At 41.8% G+C, this 16,873-nt stretch overlaps 3 protein-coding genes across 6 annotated transcripts; 1 reads left to right on the top strand and 2 right to left on the bottom strand.

The window, feature by feature from the left end:
• Positions 1-107: 107 nt before the first annotated feature.
• On the bottom strand, positions 108-2,711 carry fn3krp (fructosamine 3 kinase related protein). Its single transcript, XM_080904769.1, has 6 exons — positions 2,472-2,711; positions 2,083-2,234; positions 1,857-1,948; positions 1,563-1,645; positions 1,275-1,397; positions 108-1,172 (listed from the first exon to the last, which is right to left on the bottom strand). The coding sequence occupies exons 1-6, from the start codon at positions 2,610-2,612 to the stop codon at positions 834-836; spliced, it is 930 nt and encodes a 309-aa protein (XP_080760895.1). The 5' UTR covers positions 2,613-2,711; the 3' UTR covers positions 108-833.
• A 140-nt stretch (positions 2,712-2,851) lies between these two features.
• Positions 2,852-7,292, top strand: arl16 (ADP-ribosylation factor-like 16). Its single transcript, XM_080904770.1, has 5 exons — positions 2,852-3,008; positions 4,434-4,488; positions 4,568-4,687; positions 4,784-4,899; positions 5,056-7,292. Exons 1-5 carry the CDS (start codon positions 2,932-2,934, stop codon positions 5,219-5,221), a joined length of 534 nt encoding a protein of 177 aa, XP_080760896.1. The 5' UTR covers positions 2,852-2,931; the 3' UTR covers positions 5,222-7,292.
• epn3a (epsin 3a) lies at positions 7,180-16,733 on the bottom strand. Of its 4 annotated transcripts, none has more exons than XM_080904765.1 (11): positions 16,421-16,733; positions 13,974-14,702; positions 12,168-12,262; positions 11,516-11,593; positions 10,944-11,036; positions 9,362-9,445; positions 9,108-9,237; positions 8,784-8,939; positions 8,588-8,662; positions 8,259-8,495; positions 7,180-7,755 (listed from the first exon to the last, which is right to left on the bottom strand). In XM_080904765.1, the coding sequence occupies exons 2-11, from the start codon at positions 14,539-14,541 to the stop codon at positions 7,460-7,462; spliced, it is 1,812 nt and encodes a 603-aa protein (XP_080760891.1). In that variant the 5' UTR covers positions 14,542-14,702; positions 16,421-16,733; the 3' UTR covers positions 7,180-7,459. The 4 variants fall into 4 exon arrangements, with proteins under 4 accessions (XP_080760891.1, XP_080760893.1, XP_080760894.1 ...); XM_080904767.1 differs by having other exon boundaries at positions 8,784-8,936; XM_080904768.1 differs by having other exon boundaries at positions 9,132-9,237.
• Positions 16,734-16,873: the final 140 nt, after the last annotated feature.

Below are 16,873 nucleotides of genomic sequence, written 5' to 3'. Positions count from 1 at the left end.
AAAGTCCCAGGTCACGTGTTCTCTAGACCGTATTAATGCAGGATATGTTTACTAACCTTTTACTAAACAGTTATTTGGGCTGCTGTGAAGTTGACCTAATGATGAAACATTTCTATCCAAATGGGATTGTTTTTCTTTTCCATGCCTCCATTCACAGGGAATTAAGGTGTGTAAATCTAGTGTGTAAAGGTTTTCACACTAGATAAATAACAAATTCAGCAGGTCTGGAAAAACACAATGGATTCGCTTAGGATTTAATAATGGTTATACCATGCACAACAAGGGCTTGCAATGACTCACTGTTATACAGGGATATTTTGTAGGTGTAGTTAGTATGCCAACCTTTATTCCATTCGTAGCCATTCTACTATAATGTAGATAAAATATAAAACATTGCATCCATAGTGAAAGTCAGATTCTGGTTTGTTCTACCTGCTTATAAAGGATTCCTCAATATTAACATAAATAAATAAAAAACAATAATTTTTAAGTTCAGTCATTGGTGTGCAGTACAGACTTCTGATTTACAAGTTTTGTTTAATTTATGTCTATAAACAAACTACACTTAATTCACTGTAACACCTTGTGCAAAATACAGAATTTATTTGCAGATTCTGTTTTAAATATTAGGAAGCAGGAAAGTGTCAGATGAGCTGGCAGGATGCAACTGTTTTTTCTATGTTAGGTCAGTATTTTCTGCACAGTACAGAAGACATTAAAGTGTTAGATGTGTTGTTTAGTGTCTTCACACACTGTTTTTGGTCAAATAAGCAAAATCGCATAATACTTCAATGTAAGACTGCAATGCTTTCTAAGAGTGCCTGTGAGTGTGTTTATTTCAGCAGGGTCTTCATAACTCTTATGGAAGAACCTTTGTAACCACCACCAAAGTGGTTCCAGTGATTCAGGTAGTGGAAGAGTTGGTAAAGCTGGTTCCTCTTTGCAAATCCTGGTGCTTGGGGAATCTTGCTGTGGTATGCAGAGTAAAAAGCACTGTTGAAGCCACCAAACATCCCGGCAATACCCAACTCAAACTCAGAGTGGCCGTAGAAGGAAGCAGGATCGAAGATGACTGGGCCGTCTGCACATTCTGCCACGTTTCCTCCCCATAAATCTCCATGTAGGAGAGCAGGGACTATCTCCACATCTTTGAAGAACTGAGGGATCTTCAGCTGGAAATAAGAGACACAACATGCACATTACAATGCTGATACAATCATAATGTCTTGTGCAAAATATGTTTAATTTCAAACAGGATCAAAGGGAGGTTGCACCTGTAACTCAGCCCATAGTTCTCTGGTCTCCCTGTCTCCATACGATTTCTCCACCATGTTAAGCTGGTGCTGTATCCTCTGCTGGGTGTAGAATGGAACCCAATCACTCTGCCATTGATTGTCCTGGAGAGGTAAGAATGAGAAAAAACTGTGATGCTGCTGAAATTCACTTTAACATCTTGAAGATTTGGAGACCAAACATTTGTAACACAACTTAGAGACATCAATACTGTACACCCTCCACTAGAATGCAGACACAGTATATAGACACATATACATTGGCTTTACCTGTGGCAGATATCCACAGCATGTAGTTACATGGAAGCCAAATTTTTCAACAGCAGCCACATCTGACTGCCCCGCTCCTTTTCCTGCATATATAGCCGTAATATTAATAAACAGTAATCACAAACTTTTTACCTTAAATTTGACACAGTTCATTATTATTCATTGGTGTGTGTGTGTGTGTGTGTGTGTGTGTGTGTGTGTGTGTGTGTGTGTGTGTGTGTGTGTGTGTGTGTGTGTGTGTGTGTGTGTATTATCCACATTGTGGCATCCTAAGATGAAGTTAAACTGAATTACCCACTGTCTGTTGCTCTTTATTTAATTTTTCCAGTTGTTTCTTGTTGTGAAGATGCAGATCTGCCATCTTCTCTCCTAGCTGTTTTGAGTACCTGCTCATTGTGTTTAAAAATCAAGTATGTCATTGAAAAAATATTTTGCTCAGTGTTTCTAAAACTAAATTCATCTGCCCAAATTCTGCTTTAATCTGCACTAAAGAAAAAAATGTAGTCAAGAGCTCTCTTACTTGCTAAGACTGTTCATGTCCAGATGTTCCATCACAAATACAGAGCCTCCTGTGTCAAGCTCAATCACCTTTATGGGCTTGGGGACTTTCACGGTTTCTGTCTTTACAATAGCCTCCAGACTGGCCATTTCTCCATCAAACATCAGTTTGGCCTGGATAATTTAAAGACAGGACAACACGGTCTGGTAAACACAAGCTTCAGTAAATGTGAATTTTTGCATTGTTCTCCACTCCACAACATCTACACAAAGTCCACGGACAGTAGTGTGGTGCAGCTGCTGGATCATGTCCCATTCATTTAAGTCCCGAGTTGAGCACACGCCGAAAGCCGATCATGAACTGAATGACACAACAGTTAAAGAAAATGAAAAACTAACAATAACAAATACCTCACTCTTGTGATTTATCTTTACAAACACTTTCCCAGTGTCAGTATGATAACTCTGTCCCTCGCTGATGCATCCACCTCCAGCATGACCAGCTGATTTCAGCATGGTTGTCCCCAACTCCCTCTTTAACTTAGCTTCCATGATTATTTATCATCAGTTCCAGGACAGTTACAGCAGGACTAAAACCACCTACGCATCGCAAATGCGGGTATGAAAGTCTTTCTGACAGTTTCCGTTGCGGCAGCCAACCAGGACTTTGTCCCGAAGCAGGATCTTGTTTTTCTTCCGTTATGTAAATAATGATTGAGTAGTAGCCAATCATAAACAAGTCTGGGTTGATTGATTTCTACTTTGCCCAATAGTTGCGACGTTTGTCCGGTCACGTGAACGTCGCCATGGTGCCAAGTGAGGCTACAGCTATACGCTACGAGTTTAACTATGGTTCTGCGGAAAAACCGGCATGACCAGCAAAGAAATGTGTTTACTCCTCGGAGCGACCGGTGTTGGAAAGACGTTGTTGCTCAAACGTCTACAAAATATCCTTTGTGGCCATGTGAATTTCTTTGACGTAAAAGGAAATACTACCAAATAGCTTAATTAGCTAACTAATTTAGCCTATGAGCTTGTGTAGTACTTAAGTTGCTAAGTAATGGACGACCAGGGTTTGTATATCGCCTTTCCCAATTGCCAAATGTCGATACCCAGTGTTATTTTATTTTGCATCGGTATGTGTACAAATTCATTTTCATAATAAGATCTGTAAGAGAGATTATTATTACAATATTTAAGCTTTGGTAGCCCTTATTAGTCCAATAGTTTGGAAATTCACATTACAGCAGAAATTAGTGCTGTACTGTAATGTGAAATTGTCAATGGTCAGAAAGTGGATAATAACAGTAATAATTATAATTATATAAAACAATAGGAAACATGTACAAGATAGACGAAGTATAATTTAAACGTGTGTACATATATGTCGCAGTGATAAAATAAAATAACATCTTTAGATGCCTAGAAGCAAAAAAACAGAGCCCCAGATGATGCTAATAGAAGATGGAGTGTTGAAAACAGTTGCACACTGTGATTTATCAGTCCCCAATGTGTGCATGTGTAAGTATACATGTGTTTTACTGCTGCGGCTCTGCTGGATGAAAAGACCTCCAATATTGCTCCTTTACACACCGTGGGTCCAGCAGCCTGACGCTGAAGAAGCTGCTCAGTGCTGTAAGAGTGTCCTGCATGGGGTGGGATGTGTTTAGCTACCATGCTACCTGTCACTTACTACCTCCACTGGGTCAAGAGGGCATCACGTTGGCACTCTTGGTCTACCTGTTTCAATTCTTTTTGACCCCAGTAGAGATACTGCTGCCCCAACAGACCAGCACCATTACAGATAGCTGTTGGAACCACAGAGTCTTCAGGAGCTTCTCCTGCACTTCAAAAGTCCTTGGCATACTTACCAGATACAGCCTGCTCTGTCCTTTTTGGTAAATAGCATTTTTTTTGATATAGTCCACATTCTCCATTTCGTAAGTGGAGAAGGATATTTGTGCCTGTGGACGTTCACCACCAGCCCTTTGGTTTTTCCAGTATTTATCTGGAGGCAGTTCTCGTTCACATAGCTATTTCAGAGATTGAAAGGGAAGTGATCTGCAACAGCACAAGTTAAACACTATCCTCCAGTTGCCTAGATTACATGCATGGGGCCCATCGCATATAAACTTAGCCCAAATTGGTGGATTATTAATAAACTGTCATCTGAACAGATGACGTGATTTCATTTGTGAGGTGACAAGTCAACAGTAGTCTCTCAGCTGTGACATCACCAACCTTACTCATAACAAATATTCAAGTTCTACTTTCATAGCTCATAAAATATTGCGTAAACATTTCAAAATGTTTTTCTTTAAAGCTGATAGCAATGCTGTCTCCAGTCGATTTTCCTATCAGATTTCATTTACAGTTTATCGTACATGGTTTAGATGAATTGGGGACACCACCTTCAACTCTTCCCACAGTAAGTACTAATGGACAGTTCAAAGTCTCTGACACCTTATCCGTGTAAGTTCTCCATCTCCAGTCTTCATTCTTTGTAGGTAGGAACCAATCTGACAGATCTAACCGTGAAGAAGAAGAAGAAGGTGACTGTGAGAGAGCTGGGAGGCTGCATGGGCCCTATATGGCCCAGTTACTTCAAAGACTGCTCCTCTGTCATTGTATGATCTTTGTATACATGCTGTTTATATTTGTAATATTCAATATGGGTTTACTAAATTGAAGTACTTGAGTAGATTTCTTTTGTTTCTCCATAGTTCATGGTGGATTCGGCCAACATTGCTCAGATATCCTCCTCCTGTATCCAGTTGCTGTCAGTACTGTCAGCTGAGCCTCTGAGCAAGGCCTCTGTGCTTATTCTCTTCAACAAGAGGTGACACTCGTAGAATACACATCAGTCTCTATTAGTGTTTTACCATATTGTACAGGATCTCTAGCAGGTTTAATGCAATTTGTATGTAATAAGGAAAGCTAATAATACCACTAGGAAATTTTTGATTTTCTTTTCCAATTTTATATTTTCCCCCAGGGACATGCCTTGCACTATGAGCCTTATAGAGATAAAGTCACTGTTCAGGATGGATGACATTGTTGCATCTGCGACTCAGCCAATCACAACACTGGAAGTCAGTGCCAGATCTGGAGAGGGACTTAAAGAGGTGATGAGCTGGCTGGAGTCCGTCACAGTCAAGTGACATACGCTTACTGATTACTTCATTAGGTACACAATTACTCTTTCATGCAAATATCTAATCAGCTAATAACATGGCAGTAACTGAATTAGTTTAAGCATTGAAACATGGTAAAGATGATCTGCTGAACTGAGTTCTCTGGGTTCTCTGGCCTTGTTGTTGTAGATGATCAGAGGAAAAGGAGACCAGGGGGGCTAAGAACAGGAAACAGGCTATAGTTTGCACAGGCTAACCAAAGTTAGACATCAAAGAATTGAAAAATGTTGCCTGGTCCAGTGAGTGTAAGTTTCTCCCAGCAATTTAGATGGTATTGTTACAATTTGGCATAAATAAAATGAAAGTATAGATCCACGCTGCCTTATATCAGAGGATCAGGCTGGTAGTGGTGTAATGGTGTGCCGGATATTTTCTTGGTACCCTGCACCCAGCAGGATAACGCAGTATGTCACAAAGCTCCAGTCATGAACTTGACAATCAGTTCACTGTACTCAAATGGCCACAAGAGTCACCAGATCTCAATCCAGTGGAGCAACTTCAAAGTCTGGTGCAAACTCACACCATGGTTGTGCATATGACAGATCTGCAGCAAATACATAAGACTGTCAAGTCAGTATGGACCAAAATCCAAGGAATGTTTCTAGCACCTTGTTAAATAGAATTAAAACAGCTCTGAAGGAAAAATGGGTCCAACCCTGAACTAGTGAGGTATACTTAATAAAGTGGCCAGTGACTGTGTGTGTGTGCGTGCGTGCCAGTTTCTGTATTTGTATCTTATAATAGTGATACTGTTTATACAAAAAATGTTCTGCCTTTTGGTCTTTATCAGCTTATATGCTACTCTGTTGAGGTTTTCATGGTGTGTTTCTCGTGTAAGAGTGTTTATCTTTGGTAGCACAAAGACATAACTGTACATTAGGCAGAGTGAAGAGGACGAAGTGATAGTATAACAGGATCAAATGATTGTCTCATTTGCAAAGGTCTTACTTTCATGCATTTGTTATTCGACGCAGAGTGGGAATCTGAGGTATTCCTGATTGATACTGTCACTTATAAGAGTTCCTGTTTTCTGTTATGGCTGTTTTCCATGGCTGTAAATCACGTGAACTCTGTCTGAAATTAAAAAAAGCTCTTTCACTTCAGATTTAATATAAAAAAAAAAAAAAAATGAGTAACAACTCTTATAGAACTTTATGAAGATTTTACAGAATATTTTCTCATGTAAGGCATTCAGTATTTATCTTTGTATATGTTTTTTTTCTTAATGAAATTTGGATTTTGTGTATGAACTTTGTTTTCAGTGTATGTGGATGTTATGTTTTAATTGAGAGGAGCAGTTTTTTGTGTTTCTTTTTTGGCTTATTGTCACTTTTTTCTGTTTATTCTGGTAGTGATGCAATGTAAGAGGTAATATTGCTGACTTCACCACCAGCAGGGGGCGCAAACTGCTTATGAGACAGTGATACTGAGTGTGTTCCTGAGTCGTCATGATTTCATGTGGCATGTATTGATACCAAGGGAAATGAGTAAATGCAAGTGAATAAACCCATGTGAAGAACTGAGCAGTGTTGTAAATACACTCCTATATTTGGTGAAGTCAGTGGTTTGCAAGCAATGAATAAACTCATATTCATACATTTTTTAAGGTTACTTCATATGAATTATTTTCTCACAGTCCTCCCAAACTATTACTTCATTCGCCACTTGAATTTCATAATAGCAGACTGGTATACACTGATTTTCCCCCACCAGCTCTGTTCCAGCCATATACCAGTATGATGCAGTACTTCAAGCAGCGAACAGGTAGATGTGCACATACCGAGAATGTGTAATCAGCAGTGACCACCTAAACCTGTAATGCATCTTCCCTCTACTTACAGCTTAGTTTGTTGACAGCAAAATATTATCAGACCTTTTGTTTCTACGTTGTAGGGTATGACCTTGAAATTGTACTTGACACTTAGTAGTTAGATTTAAAAAAAAAAAAAAAAAAAAAAAGTGTTATCTCTGTTGTAGTCTGTTCATTAAAAGAGGAGCAGGATATGTTGCTGCAGTGAAGAGCAGATTCAGCTTGCGTCTACCTAAAGGTTATTGTGCATTACAAGAATATAAAAACAACTAAGAATAGGTTTTTCATACAAGTCCATTGGGCTGTAGTTTGGTGTGCAGTTAGAGCAATATTTCAAGAGGACAATTTAGTGAATTTCCATTTTTCTAAAATATTTTTTCCGGTTTAGTTTGTCCTCATAAGAAGGGGTTTTGACTGCTCTGTGCGGCCTGTGATCCCTGAGCACTTGCTGAAGAGAAAGGCAACAAGGGCTCAGGGAGCCTCACTGGCAAGTCCAGTCCAGGATGGGTGGGGTGAGTATGTGACGACGGGATGCTGGCACCCGGATGACTTGTAGGCAGCGGCAAGGAGGCACTGTATGGAAGAGAAGTGGCGTGGGGAGCCGTCAAGGCGGAGCCGGTGCCCATTTGATTTAGACTTAGTTTCGGCTGATCTGCTTGGAATGGATTGCTGGGTGAAGGAGCATTCAGGCCTATGTGAAAAGAAATAAAGAGAAAAAGTCTACTTTTAACACCTATTCAAAGTTTATTTTTTCTAAAACTGAGCCTTGAACCTGATGAGTCAATGACCTCTTTATGTCTCTCATGACGCTACAGTTTCAAGCACACACTGTTCCCAAAACTCATCTGAGATTTAAAAGGCAGGAACAAAAAAAAAAAACTTTAATTCTCATTCACAAACCAACTGGAGATCACAAAAAACAGATACCAGCAAGGATAAATGGAAAAATGGAAATATCTAGCACTCTGCACGTGGGGGTTTTACTGCAGTCGTTACATGGCAGCGGATTATCACTCGCTTGCATTTACCAGTACATGGCACACACTGGTAAATGATTAACACTGCCAGGTGGTGGTTGTGCTCATCTTATGCACAACCAGCACCTGGCTGATTTGAATACAATGTTTTAACTACTCTGTATGTCCAATAACAAAGTGCAATGACTGCACCTGCAGTCAATAATACAAAACATACCTGATAAAAACGGGTTCTTGTTCTTGGCTGATGGGTTTCCTGGGATCAAGCTGTCCAAGTTCACCAAGGAAGCTGCCGAAGGGTCCAGGAAGGACTCGGGTGTCCGGCATGTTCGAGAGCTGGGGTCATTCAGGCTTTCTCGAAGACGAGAAAGGTCAAAAAGCTCAGGGCTGTCCTCTCGCCCACTAGCCCCGTTCACCTGACCACCATCCATAGCGTCATCAAACAGATCAGCATCTGTCAGCAGAAAAGTAGAAAGACAAGTAAGACTGCAAGTGGAACCAACGTACAAAAAGTAGAACAAGAATAGCAGATAGTGTATTGTTTACCTGAGGGACTTAGAGTTCGGGGAGCAGGTTCTGTAGGTGCTGATCTTCCTAAAGGCGCTGTGAACAGATCAGCTCCTGACGAGGATAAAAACATGACAGAAATGCTATTTAACTTTCTGTGGAACATAGGTAGTTTTTAAGATATCCAGGTGACGTCTTTATTTTAGTTACCCTACTTGTAAGTGAAAACACTCACCTGTATTTGCAGGCAAAGACCATACAGGACTGAGGCTGGAGACGTTGTCCTGTGGTGGATCCCAGGGGTTGGCTGGAGGTTCCCACGGTGGGGGAGGGCTATTTGAAGGTGGAGGTACCATCCATGGAGAATCAGCTCTTGGAACGCGGCTGCCTTCTTAATTAACACACAAATAAAAGAGTGTTAGCCGGTGAGCAGTTCAAATTATTTTGTAGGTACAAAAAGCAGAGAGTTTCATGTAAAAAAAAAAAAAAAAAAGATTCTTCATCTTCATACGATTCCATCTAAAATAATATACCATGACCAAGCCAACTCAAGGCTCACCGAAAGAGTCCCAATGGTCTGTACCTCCAGCCCCAGCAGCTGCTTTGTGTGAGGCATTATTCCACCGATGGTCACTGGGAGGCAGATCTGTGGGTACTGCGAAAACATCTACCAGGTCCATAAAGGCCGTCTGACCAAATTCATCAAAGAAAAAAACAAAACCAGAAAAAGTTTATATTTCAACATATATTTTGACAGTATTATTGAATGTTTTCATAGTCATATACTACTGCTTATGTTTCAAGCTTTCATACCCCGCCTTTTTTCTCCATTTCACGTTTGCTCTCGTCCAGAGCTTTCTGGAGCAGGGACTCATCTCCTTGGCGGCTGAGCTGCTCCTTTCAACAGATAAAAGACACACGTAAGCCTTTACGGGTCACATATTGTCACATCACACTATATTTCTCATTCAGTGACGGTGCACAGGAAAAATAGATGGCTTGCATTTTTCCTATGCAACATATGTACACAGTTGGCAGAAACCAGAAAATTCCCTGGCCAAAGAGAGGACAGAAAGCAGAGCATCCCTGTGATCTCTAACAGAGCAGTTCTATTGTGTTACTATATAGGAGTGTAGACAGAGAGGGTAAAAAAGGGGGAGGAAAGAGACAAAGAGAGTGAGACAGGAAGCGGGGGTCCAAAGGTTGCCGAGATAATACAACAAAGTGAACGTTATACAACTTTTTCAAACAAGGCAAAGAAAAGGAAGCAGAAAGTGTGGCAATAAGGTACTGTAAAGGTTGTATGGGGGAAAATATAATTTAAAAAAAAAATACAGAGAGAAAGGATGATTTAGGACAAGTGGCACTGATCATATAATGGCTTATGTTGTAACAGAGGACTGAAATTAAACAGGTAATATTCTCCTGAGCTATTCAGGAAGCAAGTCTGAATTTACATTATAAATAAAGTATTGTGCAAAAGTTTTGACCCACATTTAATTTCCTTATATATATATCACTGGGATATAAAGAAATAGGCAAAATAGTAATGTATTCATTTATGATTTATTTATTTAAGATGTGGAATAAGATGGCTTGAAATACAGCATATATAGCAGCTTTCTTTCTTCTTTGGATGTTGGCTGTCTTTACTTCTGTTCTCTGTCAAGATGATCTCACACTGTTACAATAATGGTGAGGTGTGGGCTCTGTGGAGGTTAATTCATGACCAATAGTGTTCCACTGTGTGTTTTTCTTTGCTGGATTTTTCCTGTTTCTTAAGAACATGATAAACCCTGAGACACATTGGCGACCTGCCCAGGGTGCACCCTACCATTCGCCCTATGGCAGTTGGGATACGCTCCAGCCCACCCATGACTCTGAATTGGATAAGCAAAAGAAGATGGATGGATGACTTTCAGATGCTTTCCATTTCCTTTTTTAGTCCTTCCACTTCTTTTGTCCTCCACTTGTCTGATTTCCTTAAATTTATAATGAACACACCGCACACCATGCTGAGATATGGCGAGTTTTAGCTAATAGCTTTGTGGGAATCACCTTGTTGGTGCAAAATGATTCTTTTTGGTTTGTCAAACCGTGTCATCTTTAGTACTTTTCATAGATTCAACTAAAGAAAATGGAAAAAAAATTTTGATTTTTGTGACAGACTGGAAGTGCCAAAATATACCATTTACAGTTGCTTCTTTGCTAAGTTGTCTGTGTTTACACAGCACTGATTCATCACTTGAGCAAACTGAAGTGACAAGTGTGGTCACCTGCACCTTCATTTTTTATAAATAACTTGTGAAAAATGTCACGACAGTTCTTACTGTCTATTTCAAAAGTGCTTAGGAAATGGTTCAAGTCCTCTCACCCACTCCCCAGGACACTCTACCTGCTGGTGCTCCTCCTTGCTCAAGCTCAGGGCCAACTGGAGCTGAGTTTCCTCGTCCATATCCAGGGCAGCAGCAGGAGCGCGTTGGACTGGCTGTGAAAGTGTAAACCAAGGAGGGATTTACAGTCAGCTTCCATTTTACCAGAAATAAAGTTGGGCATCCTCACAGTACTTCACAAGCAAATTTAACAGGTTTCCCAATCAATGTGAAGGAGCCAGTCCTTTGCCCTTCCCTGGCACCACACCAGAAGGTCAGCAGCACCAGGTCAGAGCCTGAGATGTGTGTCTCATACAAGTGTACTCAGAGGAAACAACTTATGGTTAGTATAAGAAAAAACAAAGGATGAAACCACAATTGGTTAATTTTTAGAGAAAGTTGCATATTTCTTTGCTGTTCAAAAGTGAGTGAGTGAAGGGGGGATAGTTCAGTTGTAGGAAGGAGAGAAAGTGAGTAGGCATGCAGTTGCTTCTGTGAAGGAAAAACACTGGAATGTGATACTGGGTTAAATGTTTAAACCAAGGGACAAAGAAAAAATGCAAAGGTAGCTGCATCCCTCCCAGTATACATGTACCTGGTGGGCCTCCTCTTTGCTGAGGCTCATAGCGATCTGGAGCTGGGTCTGCTCATCGATATCCACTTGAGGAGGTGGCTAGAGTTACACATGAGGGAATTGGAGGAAGGCAAATCAAAAAAAATGGTAAAAAAGCGTGCTTGATTTTGCTGTAATGATAGGCTATGCTGGAAAGAAGAGAAACAGATCAAATGCCTTGGATTTCTTATCAAAAATCACAGCCGATTTGTCTGATTGCTGAAGTGGAAACTGATATGCACTCTAATATATTCCTACAGGAGCTGAAGCAGGAAGTCTCCGAGGGCAAAGCTGCCCTTGGCATGGAGACCGGGGCGGGCTGTGGAAGCTTGAGAGTGGATCAATGCACACATTCTGTCTGGCTTCTCACTCTTTCGCTCCCAGCTTCCTCACTCTGCTCGGTCATTGTTGGCTACATCAGAGGTTGAGCTGATGATATCATTCTCTGACAACAGTTCTGGAAAATACACAGTCAGGAGCAACGCTTCACCACTGGGGCAGCTGTTTAATGTTTTACTACAGCATAAAATGTCAACAACAAAGCGAAGAAGCCTCTTTCTGTCTGGCGCATGTGCCTGTAAGCGTGAAAGGTTTGTGCTCACTGAAAGAGCGAGTGTGTTGTGTGTTTTTGTACCTTTTCACTTTCTTCTCGGCTCATAGCCAGGGCCAGCTGCAGCTGTAGCTCCTCTTCGCCACTGGTTGCTGGCCGTGCTTGTTCCAGGTCTGGAGCTAGTTGAGGAGAGAAAGAGCAGAGGGGAGTGGGTTTTAGGGAGGAATGGGGAGCCATAGGATGAGAGAAACATCAACAGATGGAGGGAGGAAGGGGATGCAAAGCCAAGAAAGAAACACTTTAGGGTGATTTTTAAGGTCAGAAACGAGCTGGCACTGTTTTTGCATGTTAATTTTCCATTGCCTGTTGTTAAGGGCCTTTGATCACATTGCTTGCCACAGTCTGCCTGCACTGAGAACAATGGTGTGGCTGTGTGGAGAGTTCGGCTGGTGGTGGGGGAGAGGAATGGATGGATTGGAGTGGGGCCCACCTTATTACCCCGAATCCTCTGGGCCAGTTGGAGGATTCAGGTCCAGATTTGAGAGAGGGAATAGGGAAGGGGGTCGGGGGGAGCTGGCAGCTTACCAGTCTGGGTGCCAGGCTGTGGGTCACAGGGCTAAAAGAGGGAAGCAGGCCACACGCTGGAAAAGTCAGGTCTCGGAAACCAATCTTTTCCACCGCACTGCCCCTCAATATCCCCCGTCTGAGCTGGAATACTTTCTAGCAATTAGCTGCTGACAACCTGGTGACCCCCTCCCACGGTACTAATCATTATCATTATCATGGAATCTTCTGGAAATCACCAAAATATCCCCCCTTTTTATAGTTAAAATCAGCTAGAGAGAAACAACAACAGAGGACTGGTGGGGCTTTCTAAATCATCTGGGGTTTCTTTATCCAATTCCTTGCTATGATTTCTGGAATGGATAGGAAAGCCTCCTTCAAATAAACCATGCTATTTTTATAGTATCTCTGAACCACAGAACCAGAGCTAGGAATTGGACACTGGCCATGTGCTTCCGCTGGCACTCATTCTTGCTCAGAAAAGTATGCTAGTAATTTGTATTAGGTGGAAAATCTGTTGAACAAAAAAAAGAAAGAAAGAAAATACAGTCATATACCGTCTTGCGGGTATACAGTATTTACTTTTCCCTCATGAAGCAAGCCACAGACATAAAAAGATAAACATCTGCCCTTGAGACACCACAAGGGCAAAAGTTACTAACGGCCTTTTTAAACAACATTCCCCACAAAGACCACACATTTGCCAAAGTATAGTACAGACCAGTAGCACCACATTTATAAATGATGCATTTAGCTTTCCAGTTAGAGTTGTCACTTGTAGCTGATGAAGTCAGTGATACCATCTCTCCTCAGTCGCACACTGAAAATTTCAGTCTTATATCATCAACCCATCTAATGACCTAAACACTTAAGTGGCAGATGACAGAGTATCACCTCAAGCAAACATGCTGTAAATCTGTGTTGGAGTGAAACAAGCACACATTGGGCCTCTTCTCTATCATAAATCCAGTTTAGCTGCCAGACAATCAAAGGAATGCAGATGCCCAACAGTGTGAAGAGAGCAAAACTGAAACGAAATCGCAGTCAGTTTATGCATGTCAAGGCTCGGAAAGGTGGAGCGTGAGTATTAAAACTAATAGTGTTTTCGAAACTACCTTGAAAACAGGTTTTGATTTACTTCATCACATAAGAGTTCAGGGAACTTATCAGATGAACTCATGACCATTTTAACTTGTGACTTGCCATGTGAGTGATTCAGAAAAATGACAGCTCCCGTGCAAAAGGAAATATTCAAGTACTCAACACTGTGTGCTTTGAGTAATGTAATATATAGTCTGTAGTTACACAACAGCCCCTGCTACTCACAGTGGAAGGAGGAAGGAGAGCTTCTGCACCTGACGCCCTCATCACTCGGGTATCCTGGGTAAGGAGGAGGTAAGGGACTCGAACCTAAGCTACTTGTGACCCCTGTCATGCGTGTTTTGGTCTTCAGTGCCTGGGTTCGCTCCTTCTTTAGCTTTTCTTCATCCCTCAACAGAGCCACCAACTGTTTAGCCTTTTCCCTCACATTGAGGCCCTGGTCACGTCCATCTCGATCTAAGTACTGGAAGTCTCTCAGTGTCTGAATGCTGTATATGTTGTCCCGGCAATCCCTGGCTACGCGCTCAGACCCTGTTTTGATTAAATAGTCCAGTAGCGTGAGCGCCTTGTAAACATGCCTCCAGTTTTTGCCGTGATCATTGAGCCTCTTCCAGACCATACCCATAACCTCGGTGAAAGCCACAACATTGAAGGTCAGATCTGCAATTTCAGCCATGAGCGAGCTGGAGGGTCCCCAGGGGTCGTTGGAGGTGGCCTCTCTAACCTTTATCTCGGCCTCGGTGTAGTTGTTGACCATGTTTTTCATTTGGCGGCGGATCGATGATGTCTGCATGATGGCAGCGGTGTTTAACAGGTAGAGGAAGAAAATCTAGCAGCAGCAGGCCAGCCCACTGTGTTGCTTCAAAGGAAAACGGCTTGTTCAGCTTAACAGAAAAATGCGGTTAAAGGGAAGGCCCAAAGGTGACTTCAGCTGTGTCCACAAGTGTGCTCCTTCTGGAAGAATAAAAACATGATTTAAGCATATGCATATGTAAAATAAGAATTTCACATAACTTGTCAGCTTTATAACTCCTTATACATCATCTTCTGTCTGCAATTATCAGCAGCATTAGTGAGCTCGCCTAGCTCTCATGTTTTCCCACCCATTATTAGTGTTTGGAAGGAGAGAAATAACTCCACGCCTCTGAGCAAAGTGAAAAAAAAAAAAAACACCTGATCTCGGTTTTCCCCGAATTTACTTGAAGACATGGGCGATGGCTTAAGGCATGCAGTGCACTGTTCCTAAGCGGGCAGCCACCAGCTTGACAAATATTTGCTATATCTTATTTCATTCGTCACTTTTGCTGCTAATAAAAGCACAGTTTTGTGTCATACCAAACTCACTGTATCTGGGACTACTGTTTAATCTGCAGGTGTTGGGCATTATAAGAAAAGGGAGGGGCTCCACCTCCCCTGCTGGTCTGACCAGGTTACATCATCATGACAGCGGTGGTGGGCCTCCCATAACTAACGAAACACCCAGTGTCCTGTACATGTAAGCATATGTCTATCTGCCTGAATCACCAAAATGTTTTTCTGCAGCAGTTACAGAAAATTATGCCTTACAGTACATGTCACTTTGTCCTGAACTTTGGATTGCTTTGTCTTACATAGTCAGGGGAATCATAAGCTAACTGATAAGCTTCCTCTCCCCCACATAAAGGAGTACAAAGATGAGTGACAGCCCAATCACATCAGTAGGACTTACAATAAAAAAAAAAAAGTAAAACAGCAAAAATTACGCTTGAAAATCTATTGTGTTACACGAAATATGAGCACACTGCTACTTTTGTCTCTCAAAAGATTTAGCTGTACCTTTGACTGTACCAGGATAAGAGGGAGTGAGTGAGTCTATTTCTGGTTCAAAGAACAGCAGGTTCAGTGATCAATGCAGGCCCGGTTCACTGCTTAGGCCCTTCTTGAAACTACATAGCTGTGCCCAGAAAATAAGAGAAAATGCGTTCTTCCTATAACTTTCTGTCAGTGGAAGTCAGTTTAAAGGAAAAGGTGGTTTTATGAGGGCTAGCAGAGGAGAAATGTTTAACAGAAGTCAGTTAAAGTCTCTCTGGACAGATTTCTGCCTCTGTTAATGTGGCAAAATGAAGACGATAAATTCTTTTTAAGTCAAATTTTGGCACCTCGATTTCGTTAATTATCACAAAGTTCAAAGTACAGCCAGGAAGAGAAGCAGGCCCAAAACATTAACACGCACAAAAACACAACTGATTTTCCATTTCTGACCTTGACTTGACCATTTTCAAATTTGGAGGATTTAAACAATTAAAAAAAAAAAAAAGAAAGAAAAAAAGTCCTGCTTAAATTAAAAGAACGCGATCTATCTGCACTTATAGGACGCAACCCCCCGCCCCAAATAAAACTGCTCCCAGATCGGGCCTACATACCCGCCCAGGTATTCTTCACTGCGGGCTACAGCCGTGAGAAAAATCACTGACCCGCTGGGGGAAAGCGCGGCTCTTTTCCTGGCATGCTCTTTCTGTCCCAAACTAGGAAGACCGGGGCCATTATTGCGTCAAATGCGATGATCGGGTAGGTGAAGTATGTGACCGTGACTCAGCCTTGTTTCCGAGTTTAAAAGTTAAAACCCCGATAAAACGAAAAGAAACCACGAAAAACATAAAGATCGTCTCCACCGTGTCCACTTTCCCTCTTACCTTCATGTCATAGCGCGTCAGTGGGGTCCCAACTTGGGGAAGCTTTGGGTAGAATAAGAAACGCCTCCGCCTCTCGGCATATCCCGTAGCTGTCGCACAGAGAAGAACTAGTGGAGAAAGATATTTAAAGCCCAAAGCAGTCAGCGAGAAGCGTACGGACTGTGTAAGAATCCCAAACTACGGCGCGGAGGCGGAAGCTGCTGTTTAGTTTGTTATCAAACTAAGTTGTGTGTGCTTATCACAAATCCAGGCACTGAGCCTGCAGATGGCACAGCCCCCTATAAACACGCGAACACACACAGTAAAAATGGATGGATGGAGAGAAGGGGAGGGAGGGAGGCCTGCTCGGTGCATGCAGAGTCAGACTTAACTCTTTCACTGCCTGATGGAAAATCATCTGTCGTAACTGAAGCAGGTGATCACAGCACATGCTGAGGAATCTCTCTTTTTCTC

This window comes from Rhamphochromis sp. 'chilingali', assembly GCF_963969265.1.
Source record: "Rhamphochromis sp. 'chilingali' genome assembly, chromosome: 15".
Taxonomy (NCBI): domain Eukaryota; kingdom Metazoa; phylum Chordata; class Actinopteri; order Cichliformes; family Cichlidae; genus Rhamphochromis; species Rhamphochromis sp. 'chilingali'.
Note: the sequence above shows the minus strand (reverse complement) of the source record. Positions and strands in the feature narration are given on the sequence as shown.